The 26,515-nt window shown below is 35.0% G+C and overlaps 1 protein-coding gene across 3 annotated transcripts; it reads left to right on the plus strand.

Annotated features, from left to right (window-relative positions):
* Positions 1–26,160, plus strand: LOC145586968 (RNA pseudouridine synthase 7-like). Of its 3 annotated transcripts, none has more exons than XM_081643963.1 (12): positions 1–151; positions 275–318; positions 424–501; positions 10,990–11,090; positions 11,210–11,297; positions 11,741–11,819; positions 12,390–12,472; positions 16,357–16,422; positions 19,852–19,908; positions 23,442–23,567; positions 24,248–24,483; positions 25,856–26,160. In XM_081643963.1, exons 1-12 carry the CDS (start codon positions 1–3, stop codon positions 25,956–25,958), a joined length of 1,212 nt encoding a protein of 403 aa, XP_081500089.1. In that variant the 3' UTR covers positions 25,959–26,160. The 3 variants fall into 3 exon arrangements, with proteins under 3 accessions (XP_081500089.1, XP_081500098.1, XP_081500106.1); XM_081643972.1 differs by lacking the exon at positions 25,856–26,160 and adding an exon at positions 25,443–25,744; XM_081643980.1 differs by having other exon boundaries at positions 82–151; positions 412–501.
* Positions 26,161–26,515: the final 355 nt, after the last annotated feature.

Raw genomic sequence — 26,515 nt, forward strand, 5'->3', positions numbered from 1 at the left:
ATGAAGAGAAAGAGAGGAGAGAGACAAATCGAGCAGCTCGAAGAAGAAGCAACAGCCACATCCGCCATTAGCACCACTACTAACGACATGAACATAGTGTGGCAAACTCCTGCTAATCCTCCTCTTCGCGATGATTACATTTGCCTTAACGGTAAACATAAACCCTCCATTCAATTTCTATTCAATTTTTTTTTTTTTTTAATTTTTTTTTTATTATTTTTTTTGAATTTATGTGACGTTTTTCGTCAATTTGGCGCCAATTTTTTGTTCTCAGGAAGGCGACATGTGAAGCCGTATTACTTCGAGTTCATCTGCCATGTTAGTTATCTCTGAATTTCATTTTGAATTTTTTACTGAGATTTTGAAATTCAATTGAAATTGAACTAAGTTTTTAATTTTAATGATATTTAGGGTTGATTGCAGGTGAAGAATCGTTGGGCGGGGAAAACTATAGTGGATATGTTTTCTGAGGAATTTAAAGGGCGGAATCATGATTACTATGTAAGTAAAGAATCTCAATTGGTACTGAATGTTTTTTGGTACTGAATGTTTTTTATGAGAAAATCTAATGGAATTGAAACGAATTAAAAAAAGTTATATTACGCGTTTCCATTATTAGTTGTTTGGTATACCGTATACACAAGGAAAGGAATTGCTTGTATCGATTTGAGCATTGGGGGCTTGGAAAGGGTGACAAATGATTAGTAATGGTTCTTCTTAGGAAATAGAGTGTGTTAACCTAACTATCATACCAAACAATTGGTAACGGAAACAATGATTTTAACTCAATTTTTACTTGAAAACGCTATACCATACGTGCTCTTAGTGTGCGTTCATTTGGATTGTTTGCACTTTTTCGTTCGGGAACATGGGACTTATTAACAGCATTTCTGTTAGAATTTAGAAGTAACTGTTAGGCCAGATTAGGGTTTCTCCGGATGCGTGCTATGCACGATTTTGAAATACTCCTATTCTAAGGTTTAAATAAGGGCATTTTGGTAATTTCTGTATTTAACGAATGTGGGCCCGTAGGAGGTCCAAACAAGTGTTACAGCTAGCAGTTTAATGACATATAGTTGAATTATTCTGGCAAGGTTGGAGTTGGAAAAGAAAAAGAAAGTGTTTAAAATGAGGCCTTCTATACCCAAGACATTGTAAACTTTTTACTTGGTGATTTTGTTGTATGTTTCATGGTAAAAACATAACATAGGCGGTCAAAAGGTTTGAGATCATGAAAACTGGTTTTACTCTGTCATAAGCTGTTTTCTCATATAAGTCTATCAAAACAATTATATTGATCAGATAAGTAGCTTATTGCAACCCTCCTATTATATATTAGGGAATATTGACTTGAAGAACCAGGCTCTTGCCATTTCTAAGAGATGCTATATTTAACTAAGGTATGCTCTTGCTTGAAGATTGACGCTCAATACCCTAGATTTGCAGCATCTTTTCATAATTTTAAAATGTTATCAGTCCTCTTTTATTTAACAATAGCATTGAGCTATTTTTGAACGTGTGTCTTAAAGGGTTTGATAACAAATTGTAGTAAAACATTCCCATAAAACTTGTCCATGTACTTCTTGTATAGTTCTACACACATTGTGTGATCTATATGTATACACATAAATGATGTGTCTACATAGTGCATACTGTATACACACAAACACATACATACACATGTAGGTGAGGGTGTGCACACATAATTAATATATACATTAGCGCATATTGTATACTCACACACACACACACACACACACACACACACACAAACATGTGGGTGAGGGTGTGCACAAATAGACCTACATCATACTGGACCTAACAAGACTAGACTGGTTTCTAATCCATGTAAACAAAAGAATCCGAGTTAATGGTATAAATCGGAATTTTCCACTTCAGGCTAAAACTTTGCATTGTATTACTCCTTCTATTTCTTTTCAAGTGTTATACCTTGATTGACACATATGACAATATAATTGACATTAATCAATCAATAAACGAAAGCCTAAATTCCATAAGTGGGGTCGGTTACATGAACTAAGAGTGATTTTTTCGTTGATTGACTTAGGCCCCGTTCACTTCTTATTTTTGCTGAATTGAAATTATTTTTACTGAATTGAAATTATTTTTACTGAACTGAAATTATTTTTACTGAAATTAATTTTATTGAACTGAAATTATTTTTGCTGAACTGAAATTATTTTTATCGAATCTCTATTATATATCTTCTTTACATTTACTGAATTTTATTGAAATGAAATTATTTTTACTGAACTGAAATTATTTTTGCTGAATTAAACTTATTTATACTGAATTAAAATTAATTATATTGAATATTATTTTTATAAGGTGAAGTGAACAGGGCCTTAATCTAAAAAAATACTTCCTCTGCTTTTTTTTTAGTTGACACCTTTCTATCTATTATCACGCTTGGCAACGCATGTTTTAACGATTAGTATTTCTAATTATCAATATTGTAAAATTATAAAAAGTGGATATTTATAAAATATACATTGAAACGATTCAAACAAGATCCCGCATGAATATGTTTTATCGTATCTATTAACCACAAAAGGTATCTATAAACCACTAAAGCGAGTCAAAGCGTGTTGTGTAAATAGTGTAAAAGTCAAACGGGCGTAATGGAGGAAGTATATAAGTTAGACATAAAATTACTTAAGGATATACAGTGGAGTTAAAAAATTATTGAAAACAGAATGATGTGAGAGGATATAAATAATATAAATAGTAGCGTGGGAGAGTGGGGATGAATGGATGATGAGAGGAGAAAGAAAATATAAATGTAGTAGTTTTCTATAAGAGGAAGTCTAACCCTTTAAAAAAAGTCCGATTAAGGCAAGTGTAAGTGTGTAACACTTAAAAAACCTGGGGAGCGTACCTTTTTTTTAAAATTTTTGGGCTCCCTGTGCCTTTTTCTTTCTTTTCCTCCTTAAATTTTCTCTCTTCTTTATTCTCTATCCTCATTCATTCTCTCTTTCCTTAGCAATTTACATACTTTCTTCCTTTTTCCTTCTCTCTCTTCATATTACCTCCATCAGATCTCTCGTCTTCTTGATTTCTTCTTCCACAGTGGAGCCAAATCATTGGCATTATTCTATTAGGTATTTCCTCCGTTTCATATTAGTTTACCCATTTCTTTAGGCACATTTTCCAATGCATGATTTCAAACACTAATATCTTCAACTATCAATCCGCAAGCATTATAAAGAGTTTATATGTAGTATTATGAAAATACACATTGAACAAGACCTCACATGATTTTGTTTTCTCTTAAGTATACATCACAATTCACAAAAAAGAAGTCAAAGTAACATATGTGAATAGTGCTAAAGTCAAAACGTGTCAAATAATAAGAAACGGAGGAAGTATTTATGTAATTTATATGGTGTATTCAGTAAATATGTAATGCAATTGTGAAGTTTTTGTTGGGAAAGATCACAAATAATCTTGCAGCAGAAATAATATTTACTTTCCCTTTGTATATAAACAAAATAGGTAACAGTTATATCTCTAAAATATAATAGATTAACTCACAAAGTGTTTATAAAATATGAACTAATATTCGATGGTATACTCTCAAATTTAAATTGTGTTTCTATTTATCCAAAATAATGTGATACAAATTCTATCTCAATTTACTACCAACAATTACACTGCTTACACATTTATAATCACCCTGTAACTAAATAACTAATGATGCAAATTATTATTGTATAATTTGCCATTGGTTATTTCTTATTTTCCTACCACTCTCCTTCTTTTTCTCCCCTTTTATTTCTTATAATTTCTTCTTTACTTGTTTTTAGCAAACTCCAAATAAGGAGAAATATTATCCAACAAATCTCCCCCTTTCGACTTATTAGGAGATTATTGATAAACCCGCTTCATTTCGACAAACATAAATCTTTTGCAGGGTCAATGTTTTTGTCATCATATCTAAACCATTGTGGTCGTTATGGATCTTTTCCAAATGTAACAGCTTGGCTTCAAAGACTTCTCGTATCCAGTGATACCTTACGTCTATATAAATGGAACGGGCATGGAAAGTAGGATTTTTCGCCAGTTTGGCTATCACAGTAAAGTGAATACTTATCTTGTTTAATCCCTAACTCTTGTAGGAACTTCATCCACAATATCTCTTTACAAGCTTCTACCAATATACTTGACTTCCGTTGTTGATAATGTAACACATTTTTGTAACCTAGACTGCCATGATATGACTCTCCCTGCAAAAGTCCAGTCCATATAGCATGATACTGACTTTCGCAAATCAACATCATTTGCCATATCTGTTTAACCTTTTAACACAGGAACTCCTTGACCAAAACATAAGCACATTTTTGATGTGCCTAGTAAATACCTTAGAATCCATTTAACACCTTCCCAGTGTTCTTTTCCTGGATTCGGGAGAAACCTATTGACAACACCTACCAAATAGGCAATGTATAGACATACATCAAACTACCAACTGCACATGAATAAGGAACTTTATCCATCTCTTCTCATTCTTTCTCACTTGTAGGACATTGTTGAGAGCTCAACTTAAAATGAATTGCAAGTGGAGAACTACTGGTTTAGCCTTATGCGTATTAAACCTCTCGAGTAGCTTCTCAATATATGTTTCTTGTGACAACCATAACTTTTTATTTTTCCTGTAGTATCTGTTTTGCTGGTCCTAATTCTTTCATGGCAAAGAACTTATTCATCGCCTTTTTCAAGCTAGCTATTTATTGGTGTCGCGACTAATTATTAACATATCATCAACATAAAGGAGTAAAATAATATAATCTCCCTCTACAAATCTTTTTATGAACACACAATGATTCGATGTCGTCGTGTGATACTTATGATCCTTCATAAAGGATTCAAATTATCGATACCATTGACGCGGAGCTTGTTTTAAACCATGCAAGCTCTTATTCAAACGGCATACCATGTGTTCTTTTCCTTGAACCTGGAATCCCTCATGTTGTTCCATAAATATTTCTTCTTCCAAATCACCATGTAGGAAGGCTGTTTTCACATCTAGTTGTTCAATTTCTAAATCCATGCATGCTGCCATGCCTAGAACAACTCGTATTGATAACATTTTCACCACCGGTGAGAATATTTCTTCAAAGTTAATACCTTTCTTTTGACTAAACCCCTTCACAACCGGCCTTGCTTTGTATCTTGGTTGTGGATTATTATCTTCACTCTTCAATTTGAACACCCACTTATTCTTGAGTGCTAGTCGACCATTTGGTAGCTGTGCCAAAGCAAATGTATGATTCTCATGCAAGGATCTTATTTCATCTTGCATGGCTTCAATCCACTCTTTTTGGTGAATATCTCTTAGAGCCTCATCATAAGACTTTGGCCCTCCACCTTCAGTTAGTTACCACTAGCAAATTTTGCTGGAAGCCGTTCATCTCTATTAGACCTTCTTAACTCTAGTGGTGATGGTGGTTGATTTTCTTGTTGTGTTATCTGTTCCACATTCTCACGATTATCATCATAATTGTCAATGTCGTGAGGATGATTTTCTTGGTTTATTTGTCCCCCGTGATCATCAACTACACCCGGGGAAGGAACTGGATTCACAATTATAAGCAATTCTTCATAGGATGTTGTAGATTTTCCCAATTTTTGTACTTCTTCAATGGTTTGATCTTAAAGAAGACGATATCTCTACTTCTGACAATCTTTCTTTCACAAGGACTCCATATCCTATAACCGAACTCATCTTCAGGATAGCTGAGAAAAATACATTGTTTTGTCTTGCTATCAAGTTTTAATCTTTCATCCCTCGGGATTGAACAAAAGCTCTACATCCAAACACCTTTAAACATTCATAATTTACTTTTCTCCCTGACCATATCATTTGTGGAATTTCACCAACAAGTAGGAGAAAGATTGATCAAATGAAGTGCATTTTTAACTGCCTCCCCCCCGAAATGATTTGGGTAATTTTGCGTGAGATAACATTGAACGAGCTTTTTCAGTGATCGTACGATTCATCCTTTCTGTTATACCAGGCTTTTTGGGATAGTTTTCTCGAACCTTTATCCCATACTTTCTGCAATATTCTTCAAATGGGCCTCTATACTCACCACCATTATCAGATTGTTCATCTTTTAATTTCATGCTAATTTCTTTCTCTACTTTTGCATGAAACTCCTTGAACGCATCAAGGACTTGGTCTTTACTTTTCAAAAGATAGACCCATACTTTCCTAGAATGGTCATCAATAAATGTGACAAAATAAGATGCCCCACCAAGAGATTTTTCTGTCATAGAACATACATTTACATTTATGTGAATCAAATCTAGAACTTGTGGTCTTCTAGATGGTGGATTTCTTCGAAATGAAACTCTGTGTTGTTTTCTAGCTAAACAATCAACACAAGATTTCAAATGAACATCCTTTAAAGGAAGGAATTTCTTTCGAGTGAGGATTTGCAATCCCTTCTCACTCATAAGTCCGAGTCGTTTATGCCATAACTCGGTAGAACATTCTTCGGCTATATTCAACTGTGTGTTGAGCTTCCCATTTGTAACATAAAGGGTTTGTTGCTTCTTTCCATGAGCAATGATTATCGAGCCTCTCGACAACTTCCACTTTCCTTTAGAAAAGTGATTCGCATACCCTTCATCGTCTGAGATCAAATTCAACCTTATATCCGGAACATGTCTGACATCGTGTAGTGTTAGCATGCACTCTGCATTGGTTTCCAAGCAAACATCTTCAATACCAATAATTTTGGAGGATCCATTATTTCCCATCCTCACAAAGCCAAGATCGTTGCTAGTGTAAGATGTGAAGTAATCTTTGTTTGCGATTAAATGATATGAAGCACCTGTATCAATCACCCAACTACAATCTTCATTTGTAAGGTTATAACATGAATCATCACTTGCAAAATAAACTTCATCACCAACTGCTATAGCTGTGTCATTTTTCTTGTCTTCATTATCACTACTCTTGTCATTCTTTGATCGCATGTCCCTCTTCCATATTCGACATTCACTTTGCTTATGTCCTGCCTTATGACAATAAAAGCAAGTGAACCTCTTCTTAGATTTTGATCTGCCTCTCGTTTTATCTTGACTTTGGGAGCCTCTAAACATTGGTCTCCCTCCACTTTCAACAATGTGTGCTTCAGTTTGATTATTTGTGGAGGCAAATTCTTTTCTTCTAGCTTCTTCATTGAACAAGCTATCTTTCACCATGTCAAGGGTGAGTTTACATTCGAAGCCAAATTTAACGAGATAACAAGAGTTTCCCAACTATCGGGTAATGAGCTAAGAAGTAATAAGGCTTGGACTTCCTCTTCAATAGTCATGCTAACATTTGTTAGCTGATTAACAGTGCCTTGAATTCATTCATGTGTTCTGCCATAATTTTATTTTCTTTGTAAAGAAGACGAACCAACCTTCTCAACAATGTAGCTTTATTTAAAGCTGTCTTCCTCTCATACATTGACTCAAGCTTTTTCCATAGCTTGTAGGCATTGGTATCATTAGCAACATGTTGAAAAATACTTTGATCAATATGTTGTCGTATCAACCCGACTGCCTTTTGATTCTCCAATTTCCATACATCTTCGGTTTTACTTTCCGGTTTATTTTCTTCCTCGATGGGTTTATACAAATCCTTACATTAAAGAATATCGTCCATTCGAGACTTCCACATGGAATAATTGGACGACGTCAATTTGATCATTCCAGAAAAGCTTACCATCGAATCTTCCATTTTGTTTTATACAACATGTATGTCTGTAACCGGCTCTGATTCAGACTGTTGTGAAAGATTACAAATAATCTTGCAGCGGAAATAATATTTACTTTCCCTTTGTATATAAACAAAATAGGTAACAATTATATCTCTATAATATAATAGATTAACTCACAAAGTGTTTATATAATATAAACTAATATTCGATGGTATACTCTCAAATTTAAATTGTGTTTCTATTTATCCAAAATAATGTGATACAAGTTCTATCTCAGTTTACTACCAACAATTAATCTGATTGCACATTTATAATCACCTATATAACTAAATAGATTTGCTATATCATATACTTTGTATCTAGTTGGGGCTTATACTTGCCTAAAATAACAAAAAAAGGGCCTTTAATCCTTTATCATATAAAGCTGGTTTAAACCTGAGCGGACCAGAAAAAAAAGTCCAGTCCAGTCTGGGACAGTTTTTTACTAGTCCGGTCTCCGCTCTTCAAAATAGATGTTTTCGGTTCTAGTTCAAATCGGGTTCGCTCTGATCCGGTTTTGGACCGGTACACGGTCCTAATTGCAGTTTGTTGCTGTTTAATATATAAAGGCGGTATATTCTTTTTTTGGAGGCATAGAAATGAATTTGTTCCCTTTTGCCAACCTACAAACTCTTACTTAGTCCACATAATTGAAATTTCTACCTCTTTCCCCAATGTTGGAACCAAATTACATTTTGCACTTCATATGTTCAGATTCTGCATAAAGGCATTAAATTATTAAATTAAAAATAACGAAACCAGCAATAATATTTTTCTAACTTCACAAATTTGCAAAACTCTTGTTGTTCTTATCTTAATGCTGCGAGATTGTTTTTTCTTTTTGTTTATCCTTATTTACTTCTGATTATACATCCTGAGAGAGGAGTTAATTTGGTTACACTTCATCTTGGTTTACTTTTTTTTAAAAAATATCATTTTAGATAAGGAGGCTACCTAAGTTTAATTCACATTATGTTAGATAAGGGGGTTACCCAAGTTCAATTCACTACTAATTTAAGTTTAATAATCTCTTATTAATCAAGAGAAGCATTACTTTCATGCGAAAAGATTAAAGCCTTAGATGCTTGTGAAATAGGCTGTAGCAACTAACGTAACACATATGCTTATCTGGATTTGGTCTCTGCAAGTTATGTTATAAATGTATGAAAGTGGCCCGTGAATTATGCTAGGAATTAGCATGGTTTCTGACATGATTACAGCTCTAACTATGGCAGAAATTAGGGAAGAAGAATGCTGATGAAATTGATAATATGTGACTTACACTAATTGAATGATAATTCCACTTTCGAGAGGTGGATTCTCTCCTAATCTGAGCTTTCGAGAGGCTCACTCTCTCCCTATAACAAACCTCAATAATATTCAACATATCCTTATTCCGCCTAAGGTAAAGACTAGAATAAACCCGGTCTACAATAACTTATTGTAGACCCAACCTTTTAGTATACCATACGAATGTGATTATATCATACGAAATGTGATTATATTACTACAAAAGTGATTATATCATCCTAAAGCTGTTATGTAAATGTATCACTCAAAAAGTGAATTTATCATTATAAAAAGTATCAAATAGTAAATTACATCATTCAAAAGATGATTTTTAAATTTTATCATCCTAAAGATAATTATATAATCTCATTTAATGGTTTAATATGAGATTATATAATTCAAAATATGACTCATAAAAAGATAATTATATCATCTAAAAAAGTAATTATATCATCCAAAATATGATTATATTATGGAAATTTTCACATTTGCTACCACTAAAAACACCACGCTTCACATTTGCTACCTGTTTAAATTTTTTTTTTATTTTACTACCACCTAAAACAGAGTTTGTTAAAAATCACTACCACATGCCTTATTCTGTTACTATTTCCGTTAGTGGGCCCACTCCACCGTTTAGCCACCCCTCCAACCACCTTGCAGCCACCCCTCCTCCTCACTGCCACCCCTCACCTCCCCCTTCCCCCTGCCGGCGCCGCCGCGCCAACCCACCCCTCCCCCACCCTATGCGCATCCAATCCCCCCTTTCCCTTTCCCGTTCTTGAGCTCCGACCCCCACCCCGAACGAAACCTTTCCCCTTCCCTCCACCGGAAATCGGCCCCCCTCCCCTGATTCCCCCACCGAAATCGACCCCCTCCCCTTCCCCTACCCTTTTCGGCCGTCCCTAACCCTAAACCACCACCCCAAAACCACCCTAAACGAATTTTAGGGTTTCGGTTGTGGTGGTTTTGGGGTGGTGGTTTAGGGTTAGGGATGGCTGAAAAGGGTAGGGGAAGGGGAGGGGGGTCGATTTCGGTGGGGGAATCAGGGGAGGGGGGCCGATTTCCGGTGGAGGGAAGGGGAAAGGGGGTTACGGTGGTGTTGGTATGGGTTTTGGGGGTTACGGTGGCGGTGGTGGTCTGGGTTTGGGGGTGTCGGCTTAGGATTAGGATTGTCAATTTTGGGTGGGGAAAAGGGAGGGGGTGAGGTCGCCGGCGCCGGCCGCCGGAAGGGGGGAGGGGGAGGGTGGCAGATTAGGGGAGGGAGAGGGTGGCAGATTAGGGGAGGGGGTGGGTGGGGTTGCTGGTTTTTTTTTATTTTTTTTTTTAAATTTTTTAAAAATCTTTTTAATTTTTTAATTTTTTAATTTTTTTTTATTTTTATTTTAAAAATAAACTTAACGGAAATCCTAACGGATTCCGTTAAGTGGTAGTGATTTTTAACAAAGTCTGATTTAGGTGGTAGCAAAGGAAAAAAAAAATTTAAATAGGTAGCAAATCTGAAGCAAGGCGTTTTAGGTGGTAGCAAATGTGAAAATTTCCTTATATTATTTGAAAGTGTCAAATTTTGGGTCTTCAATAATTTGGTTCATGTTAGCCGACCCCACTTTTGGGATTAAGGCTTTGATTGATTGATTGAATAATTTATTGTAGACCGGGTCCATACAAGACCAATTGTCCTCCTAATGAGGCCTATTTATAGAAAAACTCTCATAAAAAAACTCTTAACTTATTCCCTAAGTCACTACAAATAGACTCTAACTAACATGCCCTCCCCTTAATATTGATTCCTTGCAAATTAACACACTTAGTGTGTATAACTTCTATTTCGATTTATTCCATACTATGGTTTGTATTGCACTCTATGTAAGATCATTAGATTATGAGGACTTAGGAGGCTTATTGCTTGGAGTTGGTTCTGCAGGAGAGAGCTGTTAAATGCGGAAGAATACAAGTTGATGGAAAAAATGTCTCTATTTACTACAGACTTAAACCATCAGAAAAGATCAGCCACTTTGTCCACAGGTTAAATTTGCAAAAACTCTCTTAAAATGACCTGTTTCATATTTTTGGTGCTGGACACCATTGTTCTTATACTGTTATATTAAGTCCTATGTAGTAATTAATATGACAAAAGTTTGTAGGCATGAACCACCTGTAATGGCCTGGGATGTCTCGGTTCTGCTGGAAGAAAAAGATGTGGTGACTGTCTGCAAGCCGGCTTCTGTTCCGGTAAGTCTTAATATTGCTATTTGCGTTTGTAAACTACCCTTCTGCATGGGAAAAGCCTCAGTTTTGAGGTGAATATTATTCACTTGAGAGAAGTGAGACTTAGAATGTGGAAGCTCTTAGGACTTGTTACATAAGTGCATATCTTGGTTGTGGGTTAATGTTTTATATCCATTTATGAAGTTTATTATTCTTCTCTTTAAAATTTTGGGATCTTTTTTTATGATTTGTGCATGTTGCTATCAATTTCAGAGATGGGTTAGGTCTTGATATTTTATGTTTACACTCTCAGCATGGACTTTGCACTTTTTTGTTGCACACTTAGGGAGATTCTAAGAATTATAGAAGGCCTTGTGTTGTTTCAAAGAGCAACGTCTTTCTTTTTTTGCAGCTTATATTCATATCATAGTATTATTATAGTTACATTTTCGTTCTTTTTATCAAAGGTTCATCCTTGCGGTCAATATCGGAAGAACACGGTTGTGGGAATTCTCGAGGCGGAACATGGTTTGGCCCCACTATTTCGTATCCTAATTTGTGTTTTTGCTTTCTCTTTATTTATTATATTAACTAGTGTGTGGCCCGGGCGTTGCACCGACTTGCTACTTTGAAACATAATGTTAGTAAAGAAAAAGAGTATTTTATAAAATAATTTTCCATTGCCTTGGAGTTGTTGAAGTTATTCTCTTTATTCATTTTTTATAGGCTACTTAATTATTCTTTTATCCATTGTTGTGCTTACTTAAAATATATTTATTTATGTAGAGGACATAAATTACTATTGGCTAAGATGGTAAGTAATGTGATCTTATATTCTCGAGGTTCAATGTTCAAATCTTGTAAGATGTTTTTATCTCATTAATAATGACATGGATTAAATGTTGCAAAAATGCTAGTCGTGGTGACTTGGCGTAATGCTAGTGCAGATCAACATGGCATATAAACAATTTTAGGTACGCTTTTTAATATATAAGTATAGATTGCAATGCTTATTGTGGAAATTTATCTTCTGTAATTAAAGAGCCAGATTCCTAGGCATAATTAGTCAATCTGTGTGTTATGTTAACATTTGAAAGCCTTGACAATTAAGTCCAGCAATACATAGGTTGGATCGACTCGTCTCTGGACTACTGATATTGGCCAGAAGCTCATCCCAGGCTGATATTTTCAGACAACAGGTAATTTTTGCATTGATATTACTTATTATTGTTATTAATTACTTTTGAACCTGGTACACTATGCCTGTATTTCACTTTAGAACTTAGCCAATCAGATGGACTTATGGCTGTGGATTGTGGACTTCTGAATTTTTATGATTTGATCTTTATTAGTTTGGTGCCTTAAGTAGCGGTACTTTAATTTTTTGAATTACCCAGGGCCTGTTCTCTTCAGTTCAGGTCAGCTCCAATAAGTTCAGTGCTGTTCAGTTCTTATCTTAATTTCCTTCTCTCATAAAAAATTCAATTCAGTTCAATTCTGCTCAACTCAGCTCCAATAAGTTAAGTTAAGTTAAGTTCAGGTCAGCTCAATTCAGTCAATCAGAACAGGCTCAGCCATCACTTTTCTTTTTGAAGCAATATATGTGAGTCATTGTCTTGTTTATTCTGTACCAGAAGTTGTTTATTTAGGAGGTAAGTAGAAGTTTAAGTGGTGTAGGGATATAAAAAGGAATAACTAGATAAGATTACTGTAATTAAAATGCTGTCCAAAATACATCAAAATATGACATTTTAACTGCTAATTCTAATTCATGATAACTCTCTACTCAAGATGATCCAAGTATCGAATCCAACTTATATTTGGCTAATTCAAGATAAATCAGTCCAACCCAATATTTTAAGAATTAATTTTGTTTGGGCCTATGCAGTGTCATGTTTTTCATCTTTGTCAATTTTATCCTTGCCTAATAAAAACTGTACAATTGTACATTGTACCCTTTGTCATAAAGGAAAGTTAAACACGATGTCTTTTGGCTACCTTGTTTTAAATGTTTTGTAAAGATTGATTCTAAGGACTTTGCAGGTTAGTTTTCAAGATAATGTTGTATATCTGAACTTATAATATGGAACTATTAATCAACATATAAAAAAGCTCACAGCCCGGGTCCTGCTGCTCCTAGGAGCACCTTGGGTACTAAAAAGTCTGGTGTCAAATTATAGCAGTGCACCTCAGTTATGCTTCAAGTGTGCCTTGAGTGCTCCTCATGTTCTTTAAGAAGCGAAATTGACGTTGATAAAGACCTCAATTCAAACACTTAAACTAAACCGAAACTTAAGTATAGTGGCCAAGTACAGGTCAAGATCCACAAGGATTTAACTTAAGCTCATGAGTCTAAGCTAGATCAAAAATGGATAAGTTGGATCGTCTAGGAACTTTACACTAGCAAGATATGGTGCATGAAATTTAATACAGGGGAAGTTCTAGTGGGACAAAAGGATCTGTGACTCACCACTACATGTACATTGGGAGGAATAGGGGAGATAAGGATGGGGCGTGTCTTTTAATGAGCATGAACATTCAAGAGCATGACTTAGGTAGCAACACATGCACGGTAGTTCTATCTTAAATTCCTCTCTTGAATCACAATAACATAACTTGACTATAATCATGATCCCATGTCAATCATAAGCAACACAAACCTTGGAAAGTTATCCACATCAATTTTACAATATGTGTTTGCAGGCTAATCAATATCTCAACCACTAATTAGGGAGCCCTAGCATGTGCTAATGCTGACACCATTACAAAATTAATCAATTGATAGACTCAATGAATTTTAAGCTCAGAAACATCCCTTCAATCTCTTAATTAACCTCAGGCATGCATTATTGGGTAACTTGGGTTTCACCCTACCCTACCTAGAATACTACTCACTTGCATATTTAGGTGCACTTGAATTGCAGCGGTAGACATAACTAAAGTAAATTAAGGTTCAAAATCTTCAAATATCATGAATGTAATGGTGAACTCTTTTATACTTCTACTTAATAAGAGTTGCACAAAGAGAAATTACGAGTTAAGTAACCCAAATCTTCTTCCATATAAAAAACTTTTAATAGCAGTCATAATATTATGTGATCAATCACAAATCAAGCTATGGATTGGCTAAGATTAGAGATTTTTTATTGAAATGAACAAGCATAATATAAGAAAGGATGAAAGAAAGCTATCTAATATCTATTGTTACTTCATAAACCTTTAAAAGTTGAGTACGAAGATGATCATCGATTACGATGAGATAGAGGCCTAACATTATTGGTGTGTCTTTTAGAGCTTAATCTTTTGAACATTCACTGAAACCTTTTTTTCAGTTAGCCCGAATACAATTCTACTGAAGCAAACTGATTTATGTTAAAGTGAGTCTAACATTTGGTTGGAGTGTTTGTATAAGTTAGTAGCAACCATGTGACCAGATTTGATGAATTGTTGCTGATTCTGTAAACACCGAGGGGAACATAATTTTTGGCTTTGCATCAGAACAGTTGATGCTTGGATGAGATGAGAATTTATAATAAGGCTCAAGGCACACACTGCAGCAATAAGGATCCTTTTCTGTCTTAGGTGCGCCTCAGTGTGCTTGCACTTAAATAAAATTTTAAAATTTTGGTGAAAGAAAAAGCGCCTCTTTGAAATTGCCTCGTTGAGATCAATACAAGCTCTTGACCCCTATTCTCGAGGCGCAATTTGTGCCTTATTATTTTTCTTGAAAAATGATACTGATACAGTATGCTATCTTCACATGCCAGCATCTTATCAGCCAGAAATTCCATTGCAAGGTCTGCACTCATTCAACCACTCACAAGAGAACTATAGTAAGGGAGAGTTTCGGTCCGGAAAAAGTAAAACAAAAGGAAGTATTGAGGCTGGAAAGTTAGTGGATTGGTCTTTTAAAGGAATTGGAATTCGGATGGCTAAGTGATACAGCTGTGCAGATGTGTAAATGACAAAGATGCAAATTTTTGTGTGTTGGAATTAATATTTTCTTGAAAGGACAAGTGCATATGTATGAACTATACTTGGATCTAGATCCACCCTTGCATGTTTTAAGGAATTTAAACCAGAGTTGAGAAGAAGAAATTTGGGAAGGAAACATAATATGCAGGAACGAAACCAGAAAAAGTATTCCAACAAGGTCTAAATTTTACGAAAAAAATAATGAAGAAAAGGCAGTTCTATGAAAGTAAATAGCAATTGTTGCTAAGTAAACAATAATAAAGGCAACTAAAAATAGATGTTGGTATTGAAAATAAGATATGATCATTATACCCCTTTACATTCACGGGACTTCAAAATTTTATCTAACCATTGAAATAAAGTCTATATTTTGATGAAAAATTGTATAAAACTAATTTTATACATGTAGTGACTGGGCCTCCTTAGGCCCTAAGGCAGTTTCGCCCCTGATAATATGTAAATATATGCTCTTTTCTAGTACTAATTAATTTGCTTAAAATAATGACACACAAATATCAAATATTATTTCATGCCCTCTTTGCCCCAAAATTTGAGCTAGGCATATAATTTGGGAAGGAGCCAAGGAGGTATTATATTCAAAATTATACAAGTAAAATTGGATTAATAACAGTCAGTAACCTTGAAACATCTATTCCCTTAAATTTTCCAATAAATTTTATACAAGTCATCAATGCAATCAACTAATAGCTAGACAAGACCAGTAGCTTTTGAAATTAGTGATAGAGTGGAACTTGTGCAAGACATTTCCTCTAATAGACTTATTGACTACTGCTTGTAGAGATAAAAGTGTTAAACAAATTATACAATGCTTAAATTAATCACCAGTTTGCTGAGGTAGGTTAATAACACTCTTGGATTTATTGCTGCATGCATGGTATCCTTTCTTTTGTTTGTGAAGTTATCTTTCCTTAATATGAAACCTTGGGTATCTGAAAGTAGGAGTTTATGTACAATTTTTATATATATGTAGTTCATACACGTATTGGTTTAGAACTTTGGCCTTATTTGTCTGGATTTTCATTATAAGACAAGCTTTGCCAGTGTGTTTGTTAATTATTTTGCTGATTATTGACCTTCTGGTTTTCAGATTGAAGCTGGACTTGTGAAGAAACTGTATATTGCAAAGGTTGTAGGGGTATTTCCAGAGGGTGAGGTACTCTTTACATCAATCTCTTTAATTTATAATTTATCAAATAGTTTTGAAGTTTTCAAACAACATGATCTTGTATAGTTGTATTAATGAAATGGATAAGTACTGGATTGGATAGCAAGATTGTAGTAGGATCTGATCCATTATCTCTTGACAATTTGACATTGCCATTTATCAATGTTGTGAGAGATGAGTCCACTAATGTCTAGGTTATTTAATGCCTCATCCCTTTCACCCTTTCTTCTCATTTTTGTGGTCCACTTACATAGTTACATTAAAGAGTGTAACTTTGGGGATTCTGGAATCAGCTTAGCAATGACATGGCCCATATTGAATTTATGAAGATCATTTTGCATCATGATTGACTTGTAGTGGCTTAACTCTATGCGCCATAAGGTGACCATGAGGGCGTCCATGTGGTGAAAGAACCTGCCTTGTACCGTCCCATCTAAAGTGACTACAAATGAGGATCGCGATTGGTCTGGGCGGGGGTAGGGTAAAAGAGGGGATATCTTCCTCGATAGGAAGGAGGTAGCTCACTTGTTAAGTTTTATTAGTGTGAAGCCTGAAGCCTTCTTACCCTGAACATCCCAATGCATCCTCTGTGGTTGGCCTAGGCCAAGTCAAACTGAATGCAGCTGGAACAGCAGAGTGGTCGGTCTTTACAAAACCCACTTTAGCATGCGATGTGGGTGATTAAGCCACCCAAGTAGATTTTTAATTTTTTTTTAAAATTTGTGTGTGTGTGTGTGTGTGTGTGTTTGTTTTGGGGGTGGGTGGGTGGGGGTGGGGTTGGGGTAGGGGATAGGGACCCTAGTCGTTTTTCGAAGGTGCAAGGCTAGATAATAGGTGATATTCATTTTTTTTATTGCTTTGACCCCATATAGAAGAATACAACTAATCAATCTATTAAAATTTAAATTGTGTTAATTGTGAGTAATCGAATCATATTTCTATGTTTAATCAAATCTATATCTTCTTAATCCTTCTCATGAATAAGCTATTTTCATTAGGCAGCCTTCTAACGATTTTTAGGGACATTTATTTTCTCTTTGCTATATCATGTTGTTAGCCTTGACTATTCTTTAAATTTTTAGCTACAATATTTAATACAATTGAGCATCATTAATTACTTGTGTTTGATCCACTTAGGGAGCTTAGTAGTGGTGCTTAAGTAGGAAATTATAAAAAGAAGGTTGTGTTGGTTGGAAAAGTTTGAAACAAAAGGATTTTGGTTTTGTTAAAATGTAGAAGATTCATTACTAGTAGAAATGTAAAGTAAACAAAAAGAGGAAAACAAGGAACTTGTTAATTTTTTAGTCAACCTAGTCACCCGATCGAGCTAGCTTGCCTTACCGGATTGGGCCTGCATGACAAACCAAGTGGAAACTGAAAAGTTCCTTTGCCCAACTGGATTGGCCCGCCAAGGCAGCATAAAGGTGGAAAAGTCTCATTGAAAATCGATTTCAGCCCATTGCATCCAAAAGCAACCTCAAGAGTCCGATGTCTTTCAGTTGTGGTCCAAATGAATAAAAAAGCAAATTCAAGTACACCAATTATTAAAATAATAAAACAACGCTACATAAACACTAGAAAATACAAGAAGAGCACAATTGAGGTCAATAGTAGACAAGGGGCAGGTCAAAACTCTATAAAATTGACATATCAACATCTCAATTTGTTTTAACACTCTTAAAGTTTAAAGGCGCAATATTTTATCATTCATTTTACTACTTCAATAAAGATTTTGAAGAGTATCCAATGCTTTTTAGAAACTTGTTGCGCTAGCAACTTTCTCAAACATATCATCAACAACTTTCACTCGTATATTATCAACTTTCTCAAACACATCACAGTCATAAGTGCACTTTGATCTTTTTTCCTCTTGCTTTTCAAAGCTTCTTTATATGTTTTGTTTAATTTAGCCTATCCCATTTTCAGCAATCTCCCAAACTCATTTTGAATCAATAATTGTTTTTATGCAACGTGACCACTTATCATAATTTTCTGTTGTGAGTCTAGGATATTGAAAAGCTATGACATTATTATTTTGCTGCCATATTCTATAAACTAGCTGTGAAAACAATATATTAGAAGTATATTGAACACACACAAATACTTCACACAATATCATCGAGAGGAAAATATGCACGTAAAATAGTTCTCATGTAAATCTCTTAATATGAGAAACTGCAGTAAATTACATCATACACGTTGTTATAATGCTACCACCTAACTGTTTGACGTACACCGTATTTATCCTTAACAATCTCTTTGTCTTAATTGTAGTAAATGTCAAGTTTTGTTATTTTCAACATTTACTCTACTGCCTGCAGTTAAACTGTGTTTGTATTGAGTCAAGTTTAGCTGTTATTGATATGCTTGCTATTTATTTATTGAGCCTGAGTTGCATCATTTCCTTATTACTGAAAAAACGTTCATACTCTTTTATGTGAAGGTGGCCATCATAGTGGCATTATATGGTTTGGAATTTGTGTGTAGTCACTTGTGCATATTGGTTTGGTTAAGAGGGTACCTTTTAATTGACCCTCCTACCACTCACCTTTCCAATGGACTCTCACTTGTCATTTGGTTTCTGAACCCGTGTCTACACAAGTACTCCTTCAGTTTTTATTTATTTATTATTTTTTTGATTGCCCCATTTTGTCTTTTTGCACTATTTACATAGTCTCAATGTATAGTCAGTCTTTGAAGATCTTTTTTTAAAAAATAGAAATAAAAAATTATTGGGCAACTCATTAAAAAAAATAAAAGAAAAAAAAGAGAGAAAATATTATACAACACGAGGATATGCGCATGAAGTTAGTAACATGTGTACTTGACTCTTGGCCATGTAACAAACTACTTTCATATTTCAACCAAAGTGAGGAGAGTGAACAGAAAAAAGAGGCTTAGGAGAGCGCAATATACTTACATGGAGTAGTTCTACTTTTCAGCAACACTTTAGTGACAATCTTTCTTTTCCTCTCTTCTTGGCTGCTCAGCTTGTGGGGCTGGGATATAGGGTTAAACTCTGAAATGGTATTATATGTGATATAATAAGACTTTAATGTTTAACACTCAGAGTCTTGGTGACGTAGGCTGAGGGACACAAAATAGGTTATGCTAGTTGTTTTTGCTGTCTTATCATTGCATTGAAGTTTGCTGTTTGTTTCAAAGATTAAGACAATCACAGAGGTTGCACAAGTCTCATGCAGTCATGCCTGTATCCCTAGATATATCATCCTCCGTGCTCTATAGACAATCAGACAAAGATAAAGGAACAGAAAGATCTCACTTCCACTGTTTATAATAGTTATGATCACAAATCTTGTGCAATTTTTATAAAATATTCTATACTTTTGAATAACTATTGCTTTGATAATTATCTATATTTCTATTGATTTGGCACAATTGGTTTATCTTTTGCAGCAAGTAGTTGATGTAAATGTTAATTATGATGCTCGAGAAGGAAGAAGTACTGTGGAGGTATGATATTTCTCTCAACTATTGAAATTGTATGATAAAAAAAGGTTGATGGATTCGCAGTAGAAAGTTATGTGAATAAGTTTTATGACATGGCCATAAGAAAAATATCATATATCTTAGATCTCATGGCTATGACCTGAAGGCCTTGTTGGCGCAATGCTTTTAGCAGAGGATCAGTTAGGCTTTAATAGCAATATGATGGTGGGGGATATAGGAGAACAGTGTTGGAATAAACGAAAGGAGGGATCTGGAAGACTGTGGAGGAAGAATGCAAAGAAATCAGGAAAAGAGGAAAAAATTGGGAATACCAGAAATTTATTTATTAGGAAATTTTTGGAATTTGGTACCTCAAAAATGGGGGGTGTTGAATTTTGGTACCCCTTTTTAACTTTATTTTACTTTGGTACCCATCAAAGATTCAAAGTTATAAAATATAGGTTTTGGTACTTCCGTCCAACTTCCGTTAAATTGTTCTAGGCGTACGCGGTGGTCGTGGCGGCTGTGGCGTTCACGATGGTGGTTTCGGTGGTTTTGCTAGTTGTTTTGTGTGTTATGATTGGTGGTATTTGCAGTGGTTTTGTGGTATTTGCGGTGGTAATTGTGTGTTGCTGCAGGTTGTGCGTGTTGTTGTTGTGGTGTTATGGTGATTTTGTGTGTTGTGTTGGTGGTATTCTAAGTTGCACAGAAACGGATACGGGTACGGATACGGGGACGGAAAACGGCAAAATGAAAATTTCAAACAACGGGTACGGCAAGGATACGGCAAAAAAATCAGAAATATTAAAATTCATACGATGTTTATGAAATAATCCACACAATTTTTTTAAAAAGAAAAAATAAAACCTAAATTCTACTGAACATGAGTCATAGTAATAGATGTAGAGTAAGTAAGACTAAAAAAGAAAGAAAAAAAAGGGAGTGAAAAAAACTAACATAATTACAGCTAATTTATCTTTTTTTTTTAGAAAAAAAATACAATTACAGTTACTTTACCTATTGTCCTATTCCACGTGATAATGCTTTACTTTTTCCAATTCCATATTTTACTTCTACTAGTACAGTAAGCCACAATACTTTGTATAATTGTTTTTATACTAATTGAAATGTTTTAGAGTCGAAAGTTAAATAATTTTTTTAGAAAAAAACCTTCCTCTCCTCTCTCGAAGGTTCATTAATGGCTGCCTGGGATCTTCCGTCGCTGTAGGTGCTAAAAAGTGCAGGTGGCATCTTCAAATTTTATGGCTTTCGAGAAATCAAAATCGGGTAAGAAATATTAGGGGTTTTCTAAAAAAAATTGGGTTGGGCTTCTATTGGGGACGTCGAAAAAGGAGGTAATCCGTCCCCGAAACGTCTCTAAAGTTGCTCCCAGCCGTCCCCAAATTTTCTTCCCGTACCACTTTTCAAGGGTACGCCTTGGGGACTTATCTGGGCCGTACCCGTCCCCGATATGTCCCCGGTACGGGAAACGTCAAGAGGTTGGCGTACCCGTGCATCCTTGGTGGTAATTGCGGTGTTGCCGCAATAAAAGGGGCAGCGACACAAGAGGTTGTTGATGCGGCTGATGTTGTGGGGTTGGTGGTGCATTTGGAGGTGAAGGGGTGGTTTTCGGGGCCGCCGGTAGCCGGTACGGGGAGGGGGGATGGCAATGTAGTGGCCGAGGAGGAGGAAGGGGTGGCTGGAGTATGGTTGGGCCTCACTACGGCAAACTTAACAGACAGAATTACCAAAACCTATATTTTGTAACTTTGATGGGAACCAAAATAAAATAAAGTTTTAAAGGGGTATCAAAATTCAACACCCCCCATTTTTGAGGTACCAAATTCCAAAATTTCCTATCTTTTATTAGCTTGAGTAATATCATTCTTGAATTTGGAATTATTGTGGACTAATTCAAAATAGCTCATCAAACTGGTCCCTCTTGTTTTAAAGTAGCTAACAATTGTAGCATCTGATTACTAAAGTGGTAGGTTCTGATGGACTTAGCCTTTTACTCTTTCAGTGACTGGTTTGGGATGGATGCATACTTCTGACCCTCTTTAGTTACCTTACAATGGATGGTAGCCTCTTTAGAATTTAAAAAAAAGGGTTTGGTTGTAACTAGGACTATGTCACAACTGGATCAAAAATCGGAAACTTGGAAAGGACTGGAATTGGAATCCGGAATTCCGGACCATGTACAACCAGACCAAAAACGGGAAAAGGACTGAATTTTTTTATAAGGCTCACAAGATCAAATGGCTCATAGTATCAATTATTTTTTTTGGGTAAAACGAATGCAAAGAGTGAAAACAAAGTTAAAAGCAACTTACTGCTTTTCTTATTTAACATCTACGAACAACGTAAATGCCAATATATACTTATATAGGCTACAAACATATATAAAGATCAAATAAATAGCAACTAACACATCCACTAACAACCTGTAATTTGTTAAACAAACGCATGTTATCAGGCTAAAATCAACCAACTTATAAACTATTTTCTAAGAATAAGATGCATCCATCCACTAACTTTGAAGCATAATATTTAACATTATGGATTTGAATGGAATATTTGTGTTTGGTTGAGCATTTTAATTTGAAGGACTTGATGGGGATAATCCGGATATTGGTGGAGGAAAACCTAGTGCTACATGTTAATAAAGAGATGAAGTGGGTGATATTCGTGGAAAGAATCCCGAACAAGGCATAAGAAGTTATTAGGAATCTCACATAGAGGGGAAATCAGAGTTACAATGGAGAAAGAAATAAGAAGACGATGTTTGAAAATCTAACTCATAACAAGAATAGGTACATTATATAAGTAAAATTTACTGATTTAGTCTCGAGTGGCAGTTGCTTGCATTTTCTTGGCTATGAATCTCTGAAGTGGGCACACGTTAGAAATTCCCTTCACCTTTTTAATACTTTAACCACAATTTACCCCTAAAATCAGTGAAATATTGCTACTTTTCTCATTAAATTAAGGAAGTAACTGTATATCTTGGCCAATGCAAGGAAAATGTTTCATTTCATATAAAAGTAAATGTGAGTTTCTTTACTCTGTATCTTTTTAGTTGACAAGTTTCCTTAGTTATGTTTGTCAATGTATAAATTTAACCATTAATATCTTTAATTACTCAAAGTAAAAATTATGAAAAGTTGACAGTTTGAAAATAAATATTGTGACAAATGTAATAAGATCGTACATGAGCTATATTTTTCATTATGTATAAAGTACAAAACACAATCAAAGGAGACTCCAGTCCCATAACCTAGCAATGGACATAACGGGCACCCTCTCCTGTTGAGCTCAAGGAGTAATACAATCCATGGTCCTGCAGATCCTGCTCTGAGAAATACTTATCTCATGTATTTTTATTTTTCTTTTGTTTTTTTTTTAAATGTTTTGTTGCTTGTTATATGATGATTCATCTTTCCAAGTCACTCTTACATGTAAATTTTTGGTTGGTATACAATTTTAGACCCTCGTTTTTATCTCATTTCAAGTGGTTTACCTCCACAATATCTTTACTGATTTCTTTGATTATTTAGGTTGGAGATGATGCTGTCAATGTAAAACTGAAAGGAAAGACTGCTTCTACAAAGTTTAAAAGAATAAATACTAATGGAGATCAAAGCATTGTCTTCTGTGAACCCTTCACTGGCCGAACTCATCAGGTTAAATAGAGTATTGTAACATAGCAGTTATAGTTTTACGCGGTGATTGTGTCGGATGCAACAACGTTTTCTACCAAGCTCAAGCTTGTTATCTGTCTTCTATTTCATTCACCTCATATTTTATCACTTTTATGGTGTTATTTTTACTATCAAAGTTCATTATCATCATGTTAAGATATATGTGGAACTCGAAAAGCATGCTCTTTTGAATTTATGAATTATAAGCTTTAGAATATTTATTTATTACGTTGACCATCTATAATATATAATTGGTGAGGGTCTGATCCCTATGCTTGGAGGTGATGGGCCTGTAATTGTATATACTCCGTATGTGATATATGATGAAAAATGTTGTCAGAGTATTCACACATTTTTTTTTTATTTATTTTTTTATTTTTTTATTTTTTATTATAGCCTTTAGTAATAAAATTGTTTTAATCCAATAGTGTAGGAGTTCTTGGATTTGTTTGCTACAAGATTGACCTAACCTATCCATCTTTGAAGTTGTAGGCTTGTAGCATGTAGAGTTGTAATTTCATTTCTAACCATTTAAGATAGTTGATCTAGTGAATTGAATAGTGTAAATTAGTTTTCCTAGCTTGTCTGTGTTACTTGCTTCTTTGCACAAGAAATCTAAATATATATTGATTTTGTTGATTCAATTTTCACCTGTTTGCCAGATACGAGTTCATCTCCAGTATGCTGGTCACCCAATTGCCAATGACATGCTCTATCTTGGTAAATCAGTTGGTCGGCGTTCTACTGAAGGGAAAAGTGCTGATAGAGTAGCTGCTCAATTGAGGGATTCTATATCATCCAAAACTTCTGAAAACAAAGAACAGCCAGAAGAAGAATTCTTCACAGATTTTGATAGGGATCCTTTGTGTACACATTGCCCAAATTTAGCCCCTACAGGGTAAGAATTGTTCTTGTCAATAATTTTTAGGATAAGCTTACCTCTGAAATATGCTGCTAAGAGGAAAGCAGAAGGGGAATTGTTTATTGGTATTAATGTGCATAGTAAGTGCTGCTGAGCATCTAAACTAGATATAATGCAAATAGATTTTTGCTGCATGAGAGTGGTTGGGTGGTGTGTGTGTGTGTGTGTGGGGGGGGGGGGGGGGGGGGGGGGGGGGTTGCAATATGTCGCATGAGAGCCTGAGTACTTTCTCATAGGACCACAAAGCCGCTTATGTATTTACTTAATAGAGAATATACCAATTTTTTTACAGGAAGTTAACTAATACTTCCTGTAAATAAATAAATAAATAAAATAAAATAAAATAAATAAACCAATGTATAGGTTTTAGCCATTTCAGTTTTGGAGGTCTATCACTTGAGAGTAGAGGGGGGAGGTAAGGGAGTCCCTCTGCACAAGAAAAATTATCAACTAGACCTCTGCAACCTAGATAATTTTTCATTATCCATGATATGTTGCTTAGGAGAGTGAAAGAGTTCAATTTATTTCCGGTTCCTTTGTAAATGTTTTTTGTATGTTGTTTTAAATATGCTATTTGTATAGATTCAAGTAAATTCTCCTTTCTCTCTCCAAAACCCTAGCATCCATTGTTGAATTTTGAAGGGGCTTCTATCGATTTTAATCGGTGGAAAGCCCCAATCATTGTTTCTTTATTGTTTTTTTTAGGTTTATAATAATACTTCCTCCCTTTGGGAGGAACTTTTCTCCCTCGAAAGAAAGGGTTTCCGATCTCCTTTGAAAGACAAGGGTTTTTCGACCTCCTTCGAAAGACAAGGTTTATCTCCTCTTTTCGAGGGAGAAATTTCTTAGTTTTGAATCCATGGTAGCAGATCTAATGGATTGTCGTGAAATTATTTCGTTGGTGAAAAAGTTATCAAGTTTTCGAATACAAACAGATGAATCAGAAGGAAATCATCCTCACGGCTACAAAGGATCGTTAGATTGGTTCTCCAACAAGGCTGTAATTTTCAGCGATATAAGCGGGAGATGCTCCGCAGTGCAAGATCTACTCGACGATCGTAGTTTTTATGAAGGAAAATTCTATTTGATTCAATATCTTATATATTTGTTAACGTCGAATCTCCATTGTAGATGTCGTATGACTTTTAATTAATGAAATATTTTTGCTATTCAAAAAAAAAAAAAAAAAAAATGCTATTTGTATACATGTCTTTATTTAAGTACTGACTTTCCTCTTTTTTTTTTTTTTTTTTTTTTTTTTTTTTTTTTAATTTAATATTTACAACTATATTGTTTTATTTTGATGGTATTTTACTTTGTTGATAATGCTGTGCTCCTTTTGCTTAAGGTACGACGGGCTTGAAGAGGGGTTATGGCTTCACTGCATAAGGTACACTGGACCTGATTGGACATATGAGTGCCCATATCCAGATTGGGCAAAACTTGATTGATAATGAGTGGTCCATGTCTACTTACCTTCTTATTTAGTAAATTACTCGTATTTTTGAGAGCTTGAAGCTGGCAATTTCCTACGAACTAGTCAAGTTGAGCAGTTAACTTTTGAATTTTTCTGCTCTGTCCTATAGATTCTGACCAATTTTATACTCCGTATATTGATATTCAACTATTGCTTCATTGATTATTTTTTTTCCAGATTTTACTGTATGGATAACTATTGTTTGAGTGTTTTACAGTGTTCAGCGTTACAGAATATATTTTTCTTTTGTATATTGCCAAATCGCGTGCCAACTTAAATCTCATCAGGCAAGCACAAGTGCAAGCTTTAAGCTTTGCGCTTGACACAGTGCATATTCATTTTCGCATGATTCCAATTACAGGTTGAAATAACGTGAACACTTCTGCAAATCAAATCAGGATATCAGGTATCTCTGTTAGGTAATTGATCTGCTGCATATTTAGTTCTCAATATAGCTTTCCCTTTTTTCATGGAAGATGTCAATGTCACAGCAGCAACTAACCTGAAGCAGTAAAGATTTGACTCAACCAC

The sequence above is a fragment of the Chenopodium album genome, chromosome 2, assembly GCF_948465745.1.
Source record: "Chenopodium album chromosome 2, dcCheAlbu1.1, whole genome shotgun sequence".
Classification (NCBI taxonomy): domain Eukaryota; kingdom Viridiplantae; phylum Streptophyta; class Magnoliopsida; order Caryophyllales; family Amaranthaceae; genus Chenopodium; species Chenopodium album.